The 16,935-nt window shown below is 38.1% G+C and overlaps 2 protein-coding genes across 2 annotated transcripts in view; one reads left to right on the top strand and one right to left on the bottom strand.

Annotated features, from left to right (window-relative positions):
• Window positions 1–1,820, bottom strand: part of LOC136866243 (lysoplasmalogenase TMEM86A) — a 484,014-nt gene extending 482,194 nt beyond the window's left edge. Inside the window, exon 1 of the mRNA XM_067143038.2 lies at window positions 1,665–1,820. Coding sequence (XP_066999139.2) covers window positions 1,665–1,685 — 21 coding nt within the window. The 5' untranslated portion in view covers window positions 1,686–1,820. The remainder of the gene's footprint in view (window positions 1–1,664) is intronic.
• A 207-nt stretch (window positions 1,821–2,027) lies between these two features.
• On the top strand, window positions 2,028–14,772 carry Tim8 (translocase of inner membrane 8). Its single transcript, XM_067144350.2, has 2 exons — window positions 2,028–2,272; window positions 14,370–14,772. Exons 1-2 carry the CDS (start codon window positions 2,156–2,158, stop codon window positions 14,535–14,537), a joined length of 285 nt encoding a protein of 94 aa, XP_067000451.1. The 5' UTR covers window positions 2,028–2,155; the 3' UTR covers window positions 14,538–14,772.
• The last annotated feature ends 2,163 nt before the right edge of the window (window positions 14,773–16,935 follow it).

Genomic DNA, 16,935 nt, shown 5'->3' with positions numbered 1-16,935 from the left:
ACGGCCGATTGCGGAGGGCGGGGTTATAGTTACAAAATTATGATAGAACACAATGAAGGTGTTTGTGTGCGTATGGTGCACGCATGCAAGACTTGCCATTATAAGGACACTGATGTAAGTGAATATGCTGATATTCAGACTAGAGTATACAAATGTTACATTAAGATACAGGCAAGAACAATACAATCAAGGTCAACAGTTTTAAAGCGAATGGTATGTTCAGTTTACAATCTAAAATCCAGCTTTCAAGGCTTCTTAAAATATATATTCAACACATCTGTTGCTCTAAAATTATGTCTCTGGATGTTAATTTAGTTTGTTTATTGTCACTTTATGTTTATTTTATTTTTGTAAAATTTCTATATAGGGGCGGGGGGGGGGGATTCTAACACACACACACCACCTTGGCTACGCCCCGGCATGACAGAGAACCAAAACTACGTGGTTCGAGGCAACGCTGGGATAGGCACTATTTTTAGAGTTGGGAGGTGGGATTATTGTTTTAAGAGGAAGAACAACTGGACACCCATCCTCTTTTTTTAGGTTCCCCAGCACCAATCACCACACCTCGATCGAAGTAAAAACATGCACTTCTTCGAACATAATGGTAACGTAAGTTAGGAGACGGGGGGGGGGGGGGCAGTTGTACACACGTTAAGTACTCAGGTTTGATGCCAGATGATGTCCCTAACATCTCAAAGGGAAGGGATCAACAAAAGATATCTTTTCGAAGTGATGAATTTGAGTAGACCTAAAGTTATCGAATTCAGAATTGCGTTTAGCCATCTGCTGATTCACATCACGTCTGGAGCGCTATGGTAGGAGAAACGAAGCTCCAGGAGCGGACAATATTCCAAACTACAGTGTCACCTTCGAACTTGCGCTAGATTGTCGACTTCTCAAACTGCCGTGCAACGACTGCGGAGCGTACCGCAAGTTGCACTAGAGCATCTCTTTTCACGCGATGTTGTTCCTCCGTGACAGGTCGTTGTGTTATGACCGGTAGCGAGAGCCAATAACCCGAGGATGAGGTTGTTCCCAGACGTTCTTAATCAGCTCATCAGGTACCGGCAATGCACTAGGAGATTACGAATCGTTACCAACGCACTTTATCACTAACAATCAACGACCTCAAGAACGACAGACGATGACGAACACTAGGTACAAAATTAAAGCCTACCTTGAACATCGGTTTAATTACCGTAACACAACAAATCACTCTGATAATCCGGTAACTTCCTTTAAATAATTTTTGGTCAGATTAGAAAGATTATGCTGTATATTTTGTGCGACAGAATAACTGGATTGCCAGTGCGTTCCTGGAAATTCAAATTAGGAAGGCCTTAATTAATATTCGTAAAATATGCACCTGCTGTACCGGCTATTCGAAATAAAGCAGAGGGTATAACTTAAATTTCATAAAAGTTAATAAAGGTAACTGTCTCTGAAATTAAAACTAAGTGACAGCAGTTAATTATTTAAAAAAAATTCACAACACTTGCTAAAATACAATTACGTCATAATAATGTCATTATTCACCTTTGTTTCGAAAAAAAAAATGCTTTATTTGCATCGTGCTTGCGAACTGGAGGCAACGTAGCTGACAACAGATAACACCGAGTGTAATGGTCTTTTTAAAACAAAGAAGAGAGTAATGTACTCACCACTTGAGTTGGAGATGTCATTTCCAGTCCTTTAACACCAGAATCCGCAACTCTACCACTATCCGTAGCGCTCAGAATGCAATGTTGCTGCAGCTGGGCTTCGAATCAGCTGGCCTCTTCCCGACCTTGAAAAGGTTTGTTTTGGTTCCCCAAGTACACTTGCACAGCTTGTATCTTCTGGCTGTCAAAGCAATTCCTAGTGACTGAAATTGGAACTACTTGATATATCACTATCGCTTTACATGAAATATCGATAGGTCGAATCTTGCACATCTTGCACATGGTACTCTAGTTTCCTGCCATCTATCGCCGTGATATTGAATTATTACAATGGCAGATTGCAAAGGAGCTCACCAATAAGAATTGGCGTTGTGCACGTGGTTGAATGCAAGTTCCTAGAATTGTTACCGTCTTCTGTTAGTCTGCTTTGCAACGCAAGTTGAATTTTTGTTGAGGGTTAGGGTTGGGTATTTACGAGAACTGTGCAGAAAATGTCTTTTTCATCAGATGATTCGTCTTTCTCCTCCTCAACATCCGGTAAAGATGGAGACAGTGAACTCCAAGAATTTCTGCTGATAGAAAAGCAGAAAGCCCAGTTAAATGCTCAGGTGATGAAAAGTGCTCTGATTTTTAAGTATAATTTTTCCAAGCATCAATCTACTGGCGATTCGAATTAATGTAGGATGCTAAATGGTCGAATTAATGAATCAAGTGTAGTGTCATTAGAGTAGAACATTCATTGATAAAGTGTGTACTGGGAATTACAGTAGGCTATTGTTTTAACACAGTTATATTTGTAGATATGATTACAGAGGTTTATATTTTAAAAGATTATCATATTCATTGAATGCCCAAATGTTATAGGAAGAGAAACATTTCATTCACCTAACCTTCTACCCCTTTTACCTTGTTAGCCGACTGTTTTCCTTTCTACATGCCTGTTCTGTTGTTTTCGCTGCCTCACCAACCTGTCATTGTGTTTTTCTTCGTGTGTACTAACTTATGTGTATGTTTTCCATCCTTTTATATTTTTGATATATCGTATTCGTACACTTGTTTGTTCTGTTGCTCTTAATAATGTCTTTCAACGCTTGTATTAAGCTTTAAGCCTCTCCAATTTTCCTGCACTAATCTGTTTTATACCTTATTCTACTTCTCCTACATCAAGAACGTGCATTGTGGAGGCACATACGAGGGCTGTAAATAAAGTATTATCCGCACACTTTATGTTGGTGCATTTACACCCTAGTGCTGAATCGGTCGACCTCGGCGATCTTCGAGATTCGTACTGGCAACCTTTGAAACACAAACTATGAATCGCTTAAGCATCGTTGTGCGACATCTGGCGTACACTTTACGTACTAGTACTGTTGTTGTTTACACAACAAATCCAAAGTATAGAATTCATGCTAGGAACAAGATTCGCATCGAGAAATGTTTTATAATGTTATATAATGTGTATGTGACATAGTTGTTGGCTTAAGATGATAACGGTTTAGAAACTTCGTATCGATCGATCATATTCTCGATTCAATTCAGATTTCATTTTCCTTCTGTTGGCAGCAGTATCGATACCGGGACACCTCCCTCCTTACTCCTCACCCCCGTACACAAATGCACCAACATAAAGTGTGCGGACTATACCGGTACTGGCAGCGTAGTCCGGATACTCGCAGGAGGTAGGGCATGCGCAAATAAGAGATGGAAGCGGTCAGTTGGCGCTGTAGTTGATGTGTAATGTGCATTTAACGGCCATCCAGTTGGGAGTGTTTTAGCAGTGTGGCGTTGAAGAGAACATTTCACCGCTCTAAAGCGTTTTCAAAAGATGATCAGCGTTCGTGGACTAAAATCAAGTTTGACCATGGCAAAAATGCATCGGAATGTTATCGAGGATTAAGTGAAGCCTGTGGCGAGAATGCATTAACTTACCTTATAGGACGGTTGCACTATGGGTCAAGGCGTTTTGTGCAGGTCGGAATGAGACTACAGATTTGCACTGCACAGATCGGCCATCCATTCCTGAAGATCAGATTGATCCCCTGTGGGTGGGGGACGTAGATGGGGAATAAACCCATGGTATCCCCTGCCTGTCGTAAGAAGCGACTAAAAGGGGCCCCAGGGGCTCTCCAGTTTGGGAGTGTAGGTTGGTGACCACAGGCCCCTTAGCTGAGTCCTGGCATTGCTTCCACTTACTTGTGCCAGGCTCCTCACTTTCGGCCCCAGGGGCTCTGAACTTTGAAGCATGGGTTGGCGACCATGGGGCCCTTAGCTGAGTCCTGGCAGTGCTTCCACTTACTTGTGCCAGGCTCCTCACTTTCATCTATCCTATCCGACCACCCTTGGTCAACTCTTGTTCTTTTCCGACCCCAACGCTATTAGGTTTGCGAGGGCTAGGGAGTCTTTCATTTTCACGCCCTTTGTGGCCCTTGTCTTCCTTTGGCTGATATCTTCATTTTTCGAAGTGTCGGACCCCTTCCATTTTTTTTCTCTTTCTGATTAGTGTTATATAGAGGATGGTTGCCTAGTTGTACTTCCTATTAAAACAATCACCACCACCTCACTTTCATCTATCCTGTCCGACCTCCCTTGGTCAACTCTTCTTCATTTTCTGACCCCGACGGTATTAGAGCATTCAAGGCCTAGGAAGTCTTTCAATTTCACGCTTTTCGTGGCCCTCGTCTTTCTTTGTCCGGTACTTCTTTTTTGAAGCATCGGATTACTTCTTTCTTCTTTACTTTCTAACTCTCTACACTCACGGTATCCCCTGCCTGTTGTAAAAAGGCAACTAAAAGGGGCGACCAAGGGGTGATGAAATTAGAACCATGGGAATAATTGTGATTAGTACCATAACGTGCGAAACACCATGGGTCGACGTTACTTGCGACGCCATGAGTATACGTGGCCTGTGATTGGTTCCACCAAGTGAGGAACACCACGGGAATACCGGCGCCCATGATTAGTCCCACTGTACGAGGAGCACCATGGGTCTGCGTTGCTTGTGGGTTGTGCCCTTATGTGTGAAACACCATTGGTTCGGCTTTGTGTTAACTGCGAGTGGTGTTATTGTGTGTGACATACCATGGGTCTACATTACCTGTAATTAGTACCACCATGCGAGAAACACTATGAGTCTACGTTACCTGTGATTAGTACCACTGGAGGAGGAACACCATAGTTCTGATTTACTAGTGATTAGTACCATTGTGAGGGGCCAATGACCTGGATTTTGGACCCCTTTAGAAAATAAGCATCATCCCAATGATTAATACATTGTGAGTTAGATCCACTGATTGTTTTTGTTTCACGATCATTTTCTCATTACCATTCGTTTTAGATTCTAGTCAGTTTTGAAGTTTTAATTTGCATTTTGTTACACCTCGTACCATTAGGGGCCGATGACCAAGATGTTAGGCCTCTTTAAACAGAAATGATCATCATCAAGATGAGATTGACATTGTGATTGGTCTCGTTTCTGTAGACCATCGATGGACTGTTCGGGAATTATCAGTAGAGGTTGGTCTCGGTCATCAAATGGTGTGGCACGTACTGACGAATGTCTTAAATATGAGGAAAATTGCGTCTCGTTGGGTTCTACATCAATTCACTGATGTACAGAAATGGCACCGGTATGCACTGGCTGGCATCCATCTGGACAAGTACCGCAACAAGGGAGACTCGTTTCTGCAGCGTATTGTCGCCATTGATGAGATGTTGACACGAGCCTATGAGCCTCAATTAAAGCATCAATCTAATGAATGGTGTCACCCAGGTTCGCCACATCCACAGAAATTGTGGCATATGACTGCAAGGGTGTTATTCTTACTTATGCTGTGCCTGAGGGACAAACCGTCAGCAATGACTACTATTGGGGATTTCTGGAGCGACACCTGCGTCCGGCTATGCAGCGCAAACTTCCACTTTTATTGCGAGATGATCGCTCTATCGTGTTGCATGACGACACACATTGCCATTACAAGTAATGAAAATCATTTTTATTTTCCGTATTGAAAGAATCTCAATAATAATATAAGAGAATTTATTGAACTCCAACCTATTCAATACATTACAGGAAACATGTCTCCATTTTAACGATGTTTAACTAAAAATGTTAACATCCTGTAATGTATTGAATAGGTTGGAGTTCAATAAATTCTCTTATATTATTATACACATTGTCATGTCGCAAACAACGTCAAGCTCTTATTGCAAAGGTGGCATTGGGAGGTCTTGGAACACCCTCCGTATTCACAAGACAGGAGTCCTTGTGACTTCGACCTGTTTTCAAAGTTGAAGGTACCCCTCCGAGGCCGCCAATTTCCTGTCGTGGCATCTCTACTCCACACAGTAGGGCGCCTTGTCGCTGTCATCAACAGAGAATGCCCTGCCAACAGTCTCTCACAGCTTCCCGACATTTGGCAAAGACTTTGCGGGTGACTGCATGGAAGGAATGTAATGGAATTTTATTTCTTAGTTCATTAATATTGTGTTCTATCAATATTGCCACTACTTTATTTACAGCCTTCGTAGTTTACTCAGGAAGGCTTGCAGACTGAATGCCAAGAGGCATCACAGTCTATAGGCCTAATGAAGATGTATGTACCAATAAATCTCCTTTCTGTTACTCCCCTGCCTGTACCAGCTTGCCATCATGTTTTTTTCTTTATCTTTTATCCTGTCTTCGTTCTCAGCTTCCAGTTTTTAATGTTTTATGTGTCTAATCCTCATAGTTCATTTGTTGGAGTGTGTTAAATGGTAGATAGTACCAGACTTTTGACAAAACAAATATAATAACGGTCCAGCCTGATGTAATACTATCTGGCTGTTGTTCCTGTGATTGTGATCCTTTCAGTTTACTGGTGCCAGTGGCTGATTGCAGTTGATTAGTTGCTCAGGGTTGCTTGCTTTGCGAAGGACCCATGTCAGTTGATTTACTAACACGTTTCCTCTTTCCTTGCAAAATTTTGACATTCCATACGGTAGTTACGACAAATGACAGTTAGAGAGGATATGCGTATGGCTTTACTCGTAGTTATTAATATGTGCATGGTACAGGTTTGAACTCCATCGTTGGTGACTATAAAAGTGGTTTAGCATGGTTTCATGTTTTCACTAATGCCTGGAGTGTACCTTAGTTAAGGCTATAGCTGCCACCTTCTCAGTCCTTTCCTTCCCCAACTAAACCAATTTGTATTAGTGCAATGTTAAACAATTTCCAAAGAAATATTGTTATATCCTTTTAAGATGTTCTCAAGTAAAAACCAAAATTTTTTTGTTAAGTATAGACATGGGAAAATTTCTCTAAATAGATGGTCAGAAATATAAAGGGTATTTGGTCAGAATTGAGGCTTTCGATTTGGAGTGTCCCAGGTTTGATTCCTGGCTCTGTGTGATTTTGATTGTGTCTGGTTAATCCCTCTGATTCAGGACTTAAGTTTTTGTGCTGGTCCCAATACCCTCCTCTTCATATGCGTACAAGACATCACACTACCAACCACCTCAGAAATACTCTCCTTGTAGAGTTTGCATTAGAGACGGCATCCAGCCATAAAACTCATCTGTGACTGTTTGCACCCATGACCCAACCAGGTTGTGGGGAAAGCAGCGGAAGATGATTTTGTTTCTCTTTCATGACCGGTGTCCGTAAAATTAACTCAGGTGATTCGAACTGCTAATGAAAATGATGATAAAATAATTGTCATTGGTTTTATGCCCCACAGAAGTAAGGAGAAATTGAAGGAACTTACTAGAAAATTGAATCTAGCAAAGAAGGCAGCTAAGGATAACATGATGGCAAGCATAATTGGCACTCGTACAAATTTTAGTGAAAAATGGAAGGGTATGTATAGGTATTTTAAGGCAGAAACAGGTTCCAAGAAGGATATTCCAGGAATAATTAATGAACAAGGGGAGTGTGTATGTGAGGATCTTCAAAAGGCGGAAGTATTCAGTCAGCAGTATGTAAAGATTGTTGGTTACAAGGATAATGTCCAGATAGAGGAGGAGACTAAGGCTAAAGAAGTATTAAAATTTACATATGATAACAATGACATTTACAATAAGATACAAAAGTTGAAAATTAGAAAAGCGGCTGGAATTGATCAGATTTCTGGGGATATACTAAAGACAAAGGGTTGGGATATAGTACCATATCTGAAGTACTTATTTGATTATTGTTTGGTCGGAGGAGCTATACCAGATGAATGAAGAGTTGCTATAGTAGCCCCTGTGTATAAAGGAAAGGGTGATAGACATAAAGCTGAAAATTACAGGCCAGTAAGTTTGACATGCATTGTATGTAAGCTTTGGGAAGGCATTCTTTCTGATTATATTAGATATGTTTGTGAAATTAATAACTGGTTCGATAGAAGGCAATTTGGTTTTAGGAAAGGTTAATCCACTGAAGCTCAACTTATAGGATTCCAGCAAGATATAGCAGATATCTTGGATTCAAGAGGTCAAATGCACTGTATCGCGAATGTCCTGTCTAAAGCATTTGATAGGGTGGATCATGGGAGACTACTGGCAAAAATGAGTGCAATTGGACTACACAAAAGAGTGACTGAATGGGTTGCTATATTTCTAGAAAATAGATCTCAGAGAATTAGAGTAGGTGAAGCTTTATCTGCTGACCCTGTAATAATTAAGAGGGGAATTCCTCAAGGCAGTATTATTGGACCTTTATGTTATCTTATATTTAAAATGATATGAGTAAAGGAGTGGAATCAGAGATAAGGCTTTATGCGGATGATGTTATTCCCTATAGAGTAATAAATAAGTTACAAGATTGTGAGCAACTGCAACGTGACCACAAAAATGTGAGATGGACAACAGGCAGTGGTATGTTGATAAACAAGGTTAAAAGTCAGGTTGTGAGTTTCACAAATAGGAAAAGTCCTCTCAGTTTTAATTACTGCATTAATGGGGTGAAAGTTCCTTTTGGGGATCATTGTAAGTATCTAGGTGTTAATATAAGGAAAGATCTTCATTTGGGTAATTGGATAAATGGGATTGTAAATAAAGGGTAGGCTACAGATCTCTGCACATGGTTATGAGGGTGTTTAGTGATTGTAGTAAGGATGTAAAGGAGAGGTCATATAAGTCTCTGGTAAGACCCCAACTAGAATATGGTTCCAGTGTATGGGACCCTCACCAGGTTACCTGATTCAAGAGCTGGAAAAAATCCAAAGAAAAGCAGCTCGATTTTGTTCTGGGTGATTTCCGACAAAAGAGTAGTGTTACAAAAATGTTGCAAAGTTTGGGCTGGGGAGAATTGAGAGAAAGAAGAAGAGCTGCTCGACTAAGTGGTATGTTACATGTAATAAATATTATTTTTGGTCTGTATTGATGATATTTGATTGGAATAACAACAGTAAGTTATTTATTAAATAGACCACCTAATCAATACAACGTCTAGTCTTGGATGATTTACACAGATTTGTTAACTAATAGTGGTACATGTTTCGCCTTGTATGAAGGCATCATCAGCCATTGTCTTACCTTAGATTGAAAATAAGCGTCTAATTAACATGTAATAATGAAATGAATTTTAAAAATCTTGGAGATTTGAAGTAAAATATCATTAAAAATAATAATGTTGGTTTAAAAATATACAGTGTGATGAGTTACAATGGTGGAAGTATTAACAAAATTAATATTAGTATATTAGTAGTAAGATTGCTATAAAAATAAAATTGACTGTCTGGCAGTTACAATTAGACGATAGCGAAAAATCGTATATATTCAAAATAAAGAAGAGAGAATAAAAGTCGAAGGTTGGTCGAGAGATCCGAAGTTAATCATAATCTTGAAGATAAAAGACGAAAGTCAGAGGCATATGGTGAAGTTGTAGAACACATTGAGGATATGAAGTTGTAGAATAGAAGTTGAAGAACAATTTTAAATTGGATCTCTATGGACCATCTCAAATTTGAAGCAATGCTCAAATGTTGCAAAATTGTGAGTTTGTTGATATTCTAGTTGAAAAGGCACATAATAGTGGAATCTGTAAAAGGAAACAAGAAACGTAGAGTTAATTGTGTGAAAAGATGTTTTAAAAATATTGAAGTAGAATCGTGTACACTTACATTTGACGATGACGAAGATAACTTGTAACGTTATGAGTTAGAAGTATTTGCAACAGTAGACTTCTTACTACGTGTGTTATAGCTGAAGGTTTGTGTTGGAGGGGGATCTGTTTGCAGTGACGTAACTATTGGCTTGTTTGTAGTACTTGGAGGGGGGCTGCTATTAGTGGGTGGGAAGGAGGCGAGTGTATTACTGTGCATGTTGTATCGGTGTAAGGCCATTGGAGGGAGCGATGTTACAGTGAGTGTGGCTATGGGTTTATTGGTTTCATTTGAATTAGAGGTACTAGCGGTGAGGGGAAGGGAGGGGAGTGTATTAGCTGTAGAGGAGGTGGAACGCTAATTGATGTGAGGTTGAGATTTTAAAGAATATATTGGTGAGGGGTGTTGATTCTCGTAATAGAATAAGAATCTGGTCATACAAGGGGATTTTTTTTTATCAATAATGTCATTTAGGTTCTTATCCTTATTAAAATGCTGGTCGAGGAAAATGAATAAATTTTCACATTCTGTCATAAGTTTACTTTTATCGACTTTTGAAGATATGGAGGTCTTGTTCTATTGTGGTGAATTTATGCCCTGTGTCCCTCATGTGGTTGGCCATTGCGGATAATTTATTGTGTCTTTGAGCATTGTAATGCTCGGTGTATCTGGTGAAGCTGCGGCCAGTTTGGCCAACAGAAGAAAAATTACATGTAGAGCATTTCAATCTGTATATTCCTGATCCAGAGCAACTATTGTCTGTGATGTTAATAGAGTTGTGATTAAAGAATAAATTACGATTAGTGTTTTTTGTTGTGTAGGCTATTTTTACTCCATGCTTCATTAATGGATTGGTTATCGGATAAATACTATGGTTAGTGAACGTGAATTTAGCATATTTTGGTTTGACGGGTTTCAATGGAGTTAAATTTGTAGCTAGTTTCAGTTTGGTTTTATTAATGATTTTATCAATCATATCTGTGTTAAATCCATTGAATTTAGCTATTTCCTTAATGAATAGTAATTCCTTCTTTAAATTAATAGAGGACATAGGGATCTTTAATGCTCTATATATTAAACTGTGAGTTGGGACGTAAAGAATCATTTTTTATGGTTGTTGGAGAAAAGGTGGGTTTTCTGTATATTTGGAAATCAAATTTGTTCGATACTCGTGTGATTTTGATGTCTAAGAAGTTCAGAGAGCTATTGAATTCATCTTCTTTAGTGAATTTAATATTATTATCTAAGTTGTTGAGAAATGATAGTATGTTATCGCTGTTGTTGATTTGTTTATCAATAATGTAAACATAGTGATGCCAAAGACAGAATCCGTTAATGTTATTAATAATCATACTATGCTCGAGAGTATCTAAGTACATATCGGCTAGTATTCCAGACAACGGGTCTCTCATCGCTAGACCTTCCTGGTTATAAATTTTCTTATTAAAGGTAAAGTAGTTGTTGTCTGAAACAAAATTAAGTAATTTTAACCATTCATCAATTTCAATTTTACTCAATGTGCTATGTTTCAACAGATTGTTTTTTATGATGTTAATAGGGTTTTTGATAGGGATATTAGTATACATGTTGGTGATGTCAAAAGAACATAAAACGTGATTTGGTTGCAGATTGAATTTATTTAGGGAATTGCAAAGTTCGATCAAGTTCTTTATGGGGTTGGAGTTGTGACATTTGAAATGTTTTTTCAGGAAATTGTGTAGGAATTGAGAAGTTTTATATGTAGGACTATTTATACTATTAATTATAGGCCGAATGGGGACATCCTTTTTATGAATTTTGGGCAGTAATCTGACTGTAGGTAATTTTGGGTTCATTACAGTTAATTTCTGATAATCGTGATCATTTAAAATGAAATCAGAATTTTTAAGAAGGTTCTTTAAGTTACGCTGTATTTTGTTTGTTGGATCTTTGTTAATTAAGGTATAGGTATTGTCTGAAAAAAAAAGTTTCAGTTTTATTAATGTAAACTTGTTTGTTCATTATTACTATGGTGTTGCCCTTATCTGCTTTTGTAATTACTACGTTGTTATTATGGATTTTGGATTTCAGGTTTAGAATTTGTTTCGAGACGTTGTGGTTATTATTAGATGTTATCTCATTAATCAAAGTTGGGAGTTTCTTTTTTACTTCATAACGTACGTCATTTTGTTTATCAATCGGGATTAGTTTATCAATATTAGTTTCGGTTTCAGCGATTGTGGTGATAATGTCTTCTGCTTTTTTGTGATTAGGACAATTATGTTTGTTGCCTTTATCTAATAGATTTAATTCTTGGTTAGAGAAGGCTGTATTAGATAGGTGGGAAGGGGACACTTTGTTGTTTGTATTTTGGTCAGGTGTTTTACATTTGTTTTCTTGTAAACAAAATAATTTATTTCCACCAATCAATACTTGTTTTTTTATTGTTTATATTAAGCTACAGGACCGGTTTCGACCCCATATACAAGGTCATCTTCAGCTGAACCATGATTACATATTTATATGATGAAGCTTTGATTAAATTGCATTGTCAAAGGAATGTCATATGATGATGTGCATTAGTCACTTAAATACGAGAGTTGATGAATTGACCAACAAGCAAGATACGAATGTTCATGTGCACGAAATGTTTTTTTTAATTTTATATATTGTATTTTATCCTGTACATATATATATAAGTTAGTTTAAGTGAAGATATGTTTTATACACTAATTTTAGGACCTCAACATAATAATTTAGACATACAGTTGCAATATTGTACATACTGACATATATGCCAATTCGCGATAAGACATGCCCCATTTGTATGTGACTAATGCACATCATCATATGACATTCCTTTGACAATGCAATTTAATCAAAGCTTCATCATATAAATATGTAATCATGGTTCAGCTGAAGATGACCTTGTATATGGGGTCGAAACCGGTCCTGTAGCTTAGTATAAGCAATAAAAAAAACAAGTATTGATCGGTGGAAATTCTTTCCTATTTTTAATTGTGTAATTCGTCAATACGGAAATGAAGATTATAGATTACGAAAGTAATTTATGGTTTAGGGTTTTCTGTTTATCTAATATGTAAGATAGTCTAAGGTCAGTGTATCTTAAAAATGAACTCCATTCAAGTGGGGGTAATTTTTGAGAGATGGGTAAATGAGCCCTATATAATTATAAATTTAGTAGAGATTTCTTCTTGTATAATAGTTTAATTTCGTTTTTCAATCATATGCTGTTTACTTTCTTCTGAGTGGCATTAGATTTTGAATAGGGATGACTTTTTCTTTGCATAGATTTGAGAAATTTAGGTACCAACTCTAATTTCAAGCAATCTTTAAGAAACTTGATATCTCTAGAAATCTTGCCTATTTTAATTCTCAGGTTCAAATACTTGTTAGGTTTTACTATTGCCTGGTTGGCATTGACATTACATGTAATAAATATCATTTTTGGTCCGTATTGATGTGATTGGAATAATAACAGTAAGTTATTTATTAAATAGACCACCTAATCAATACAAAGTCTAGTCTTGGATGATTTACATAGATTTGTTAACTAATAGTGGTACATGTTTGGCCTTGTATGAAGGCATCATCAGCCATTGTCTTAACCTTAGATTGAAAATAAATGTCTAATTAACATGTAATAATGAAATGAAGTTTAAAAATCTTGAAGAGATTTGAAGTAAAATATCATTAAAAATAATAATGTTGGTTTAAAAATATACAATGTGATGAGTTACAATGGTGGAAGTATTAACAAAATTAATATTAGGAGGCTGCTATAGTAAGTACAATGGATAAAACAACAGACTGTTATTCAACAAGTAGTAAGATTGCTATAAAAATAAAGTTGACTGTCTGGCGGTTACAATTAGACGATGGCGAAAAATCGTATATATTCAAAATAAAGAAGAGAGAATAAAAGTCGAAGGTTGGTCGAAAGATCCGAAGTTAATCATAATCTTGAAGATAAAAGACGAAAGTCAGAGGCATATGGTGAAGTTGTAGAACACATTGAGGATATGAAGTTGTAGAATAGAAGTTGAAGAACAGTTTTAAATTGGATCTCTATGACCATCTCAAATTTGAAGCAATGCTCAAATGTTGCAAAATTGTGAGTTTGTTGATATTCTAGTTGAAAAGGCATATAATAGTGGAATCTGTAAAAGGAAACAAGAAACGTAGAGTTAATTGTGTGAAAAGATGTTTTAAAAATATTGAAGTAGAAGAAATCTAGTATTAATGGAAGAAAAGCAATAAATCAAAATATTAGAAATAGCATTTTGCAGTGCCGGGCTGAGTGGCTCGGATTGTAGAGCACTGTGTTTCTGAGTCAAAGTTGAGCTCAGTCTGGTGGTATTTGAAGGTGCTCAGATGTACCAGTCTCATGTCTGTAGATTTACTGGCATCTAAAAGAACTCCCGCAGAACAAAATTCTGGCATCTGAGCATCCTCAAAAACTAAAAGTAGTCAGAAGGTTGTAAAACAGAGAGCATTGTTATTATTTTTACAGTATAATTTATGTTTGTATTTTTTGAAAAATTAAGAAATATCAAAGGTTCTTTAGTTTAATATTTCATGTTTGAGTTCTCTGTCAGCTAATTTGTGTTTTAATGTGATTTCTCTTTTTGATTTCCAGATTCACGAGTTCAATGACTTCTGCTGGGATAAATGTGTTGATAAGCCTGGAAGCAAGTTAGACAGCCGGACTGAAACTTGTTTAACAAATTGTGTAGAGCGCTTCATTGATGTGTCCCTCCTTATAACAACAAGATTTGCACAACTTCTTCAGAAGAGTGGAATGTAATTTGTTTTGTATTGTTGTAATCATCATTCTTTTAACATTTGGTGAACACTGTACTGTAGTTTACTGTGAATATGCTGGGAAAGTAGTTATAGTTAAAAGAAGATGCATTCTGAAAAACGATCCTTTATATAACATATAAAGATCTGTACTTGACATGAATATCGTCTCTTTCAGTACACTTTGTACAGGTTTTGTTGAAATTGTGTGAGAAATATATGTTGGTATACAAATTGTATTTCTGTGTCTTTTGAAGCATTTCTTTCCTTTCTATGTGAGGAGGGTTTGTGATATATATATATTTTCTTTCTTTTTTAGAATTGGCTTTACGTCGCACCGACAGAGATAGGTCTTATGGCAATGATGGTATAGGAAAGGCCTAGAAATGGGAAGGAAGTGGCCGTGGCCTTAATTACAGTACAGCCCCAGCATTTGCCTGGTGTGAAAATGGGAAACCATGGAAAACCATCTTCAGGGCTGCCGACACTGGGGCTCGAACCCACTATCTCCTGATGCAAGCTCACAGCCGCGCCCATCCCGACCGCACGGCCAACTCGCCCGGTGATATATTTATTAGTATATATGGGATAAGTACATCAAAGTTGCTGTAATAGAACTGTTCAGATTTGGGGAGAAAATTAGTTGGATATTTCAGATCCATAACTAGGCCTATATGACAGTTCGGTATATCCATGTGAAATGGGGCAAAACAAAGTGTTAGAATGGTTTGATTTTCAAGTAGCTGAGTCTTTGTGAATAACTGGGTAAATATATACCATAATAAGATTGCCATATTTGTGTGTGCTGTGGTTAGATTTGGAGACTAGCTTTGTGTAATAATGATCCAATCTAAAATATTGTGTTAACTGGTTCATCAAACTTATTTGGAATATTTTCTGTGTGATTCTTTGTAGTCTTTATGTAGTTTTAGTAGCTTCATAAATAATTGAAAGGAACAAACGAGTGACAAATGGATTAATCACATAAGGCGTGGTCAAAAAGTTTCCGTTTTAGGGCGTTGCTGCAGCGGATATGCAATGTAGTGCGACTCCGATGTGGGTATATAAGCACGGACGTGGTGGCAAAGGGATTAGTGTGGCAGTAGTGTTGTGCCGAGGTGCGCGTGTTAAATGCGGCCACGTGAACTGTGGTGACGTTATTGCTAAATGTGTCCGAATAGGACGCTGCTGAAGGTGAAATGGTGCACCAGTTTCCATGTGAATTGCTTTTCGACACTAGACGCCAGTCGATCTGCGAGGCCAGCCTCATCCATTACAGACAACAGCAAGCGGGCGGTGGATGACGCACTTTGCGTGGACCGACACATAACCTTTGGTCCCCTCAAAAAAGGCTGCAAAGGGTCGACAAGGATGCGCAACAGGCAGTTATGGACTTCTTCATGCAGCAAGACACAGTTGTTTACCACACAGGGATCTTCAGTCTAGTGCATCAGTGGGATGAGTGCCTCAGTGCTCATGGGGATTTTGACTGATTGCCATCCCGATTCAGAACTGTAGGGCCGTTGAACAGAAACTTTTTAATCATCCCTTTACATAGAAAAATAAGAACATATTTGTTTTGTCTACCCTTCAGTCCCGTTTCTTGATATGGGGTCGAGGATGAAGTGATACGAATTTATTTGGCATGATTTTACAACTGTATGGTCTTCGTGACTCCAACTTCAGTTGAGGAACTGCCTGCATTTACCTGGAAGTGAAAATAGGACAACACAGAAAACCATTCTCAGGACAGTCGACAGTGGGCTTCGAATTCACGCGTCTCTCGAATGCAGAACTTGGCTCCATAGCTGTAGCACGTTAAAACTTGCAGCCACTCTGCTCGGTAAAAAAAAAAGGAACACATAATAGGATAAACCGAATAACGTCATTGTGTTAACACTGCCCCTTTCTATGCTCCCCCTTCCCATACTGACCCAATATTGTGGTTATTAAGTGTTCCCATCTTTCTATATATGACTTAATTTACATCTGTGTGGTTCTTTCAGACTCACAAAAAGTGAAACTAATTGTAAAATACAGTATATTAATCCTTGGTTGTATTATATCAGGCTAAACTTTATGAAGCTTGGAGTTTATGGTGAAATACAGTTGACAAGGCAGGATGAAATAGCTTCACATGATATTAGGATTAACATAGACTTTGAGTAAGGTACATTCCCATTTAACAAAGGCAGTACCGGGCGAGTTGGCCATACGGTTAGGGGCGTGCGGCTGTGAGCTTGCATCCAGGAGATAGTGGGTTGGAATCCCACTGTCGGCAGCCCTGAAGATGGTTTTCCGTGGTTTCTCATTTTCACACCAGGCAAATGTTGGGGCTGTACCTTAATTAAGGCCACAGCCACTTACTTCCAACTCCTAGGCCTTTCCTATCCCATCGTCGC

The sequence above is a fragment of the Anabrus simplex genome, chromosome 3 (assembly GCF_040414725.1).
Source record: "Anabrus simplex isolate iqAnaSimp1 chromosome 3, ASM4041472v1, whole genome shotgun sequence".
In the NCBI taxonomy this organism is placed as follows: Eukaryota; Metazoa; Arthropoda; class Insecta; order Orthoptera; family Tettigoniidae; genus Anabrus; species Anabrus simplex.
The sequence above is the reverse complement of the archived record's forward strand: the minus strand, read 5'-3'. Positions and strand labels throughout refer to the sequence as shown.

Bases quoted from the DNA above. Each gene is read 5' to 3' on its own strand.
- Tim8 (XM_067144350.2), top strand. From the start codon at position 2,156: ATGTCTTTTTCATCAGATGATTCGTCTTTCTCCTCCTCAACATCCGGT. The intron at 2,273-14,369 runs GTGATGAAAAGT...TTTGATTTCCAG, and splicing joins AAGCCCAGTTAAATGCTCAG to ATTCACGAGTTCAATGACTT.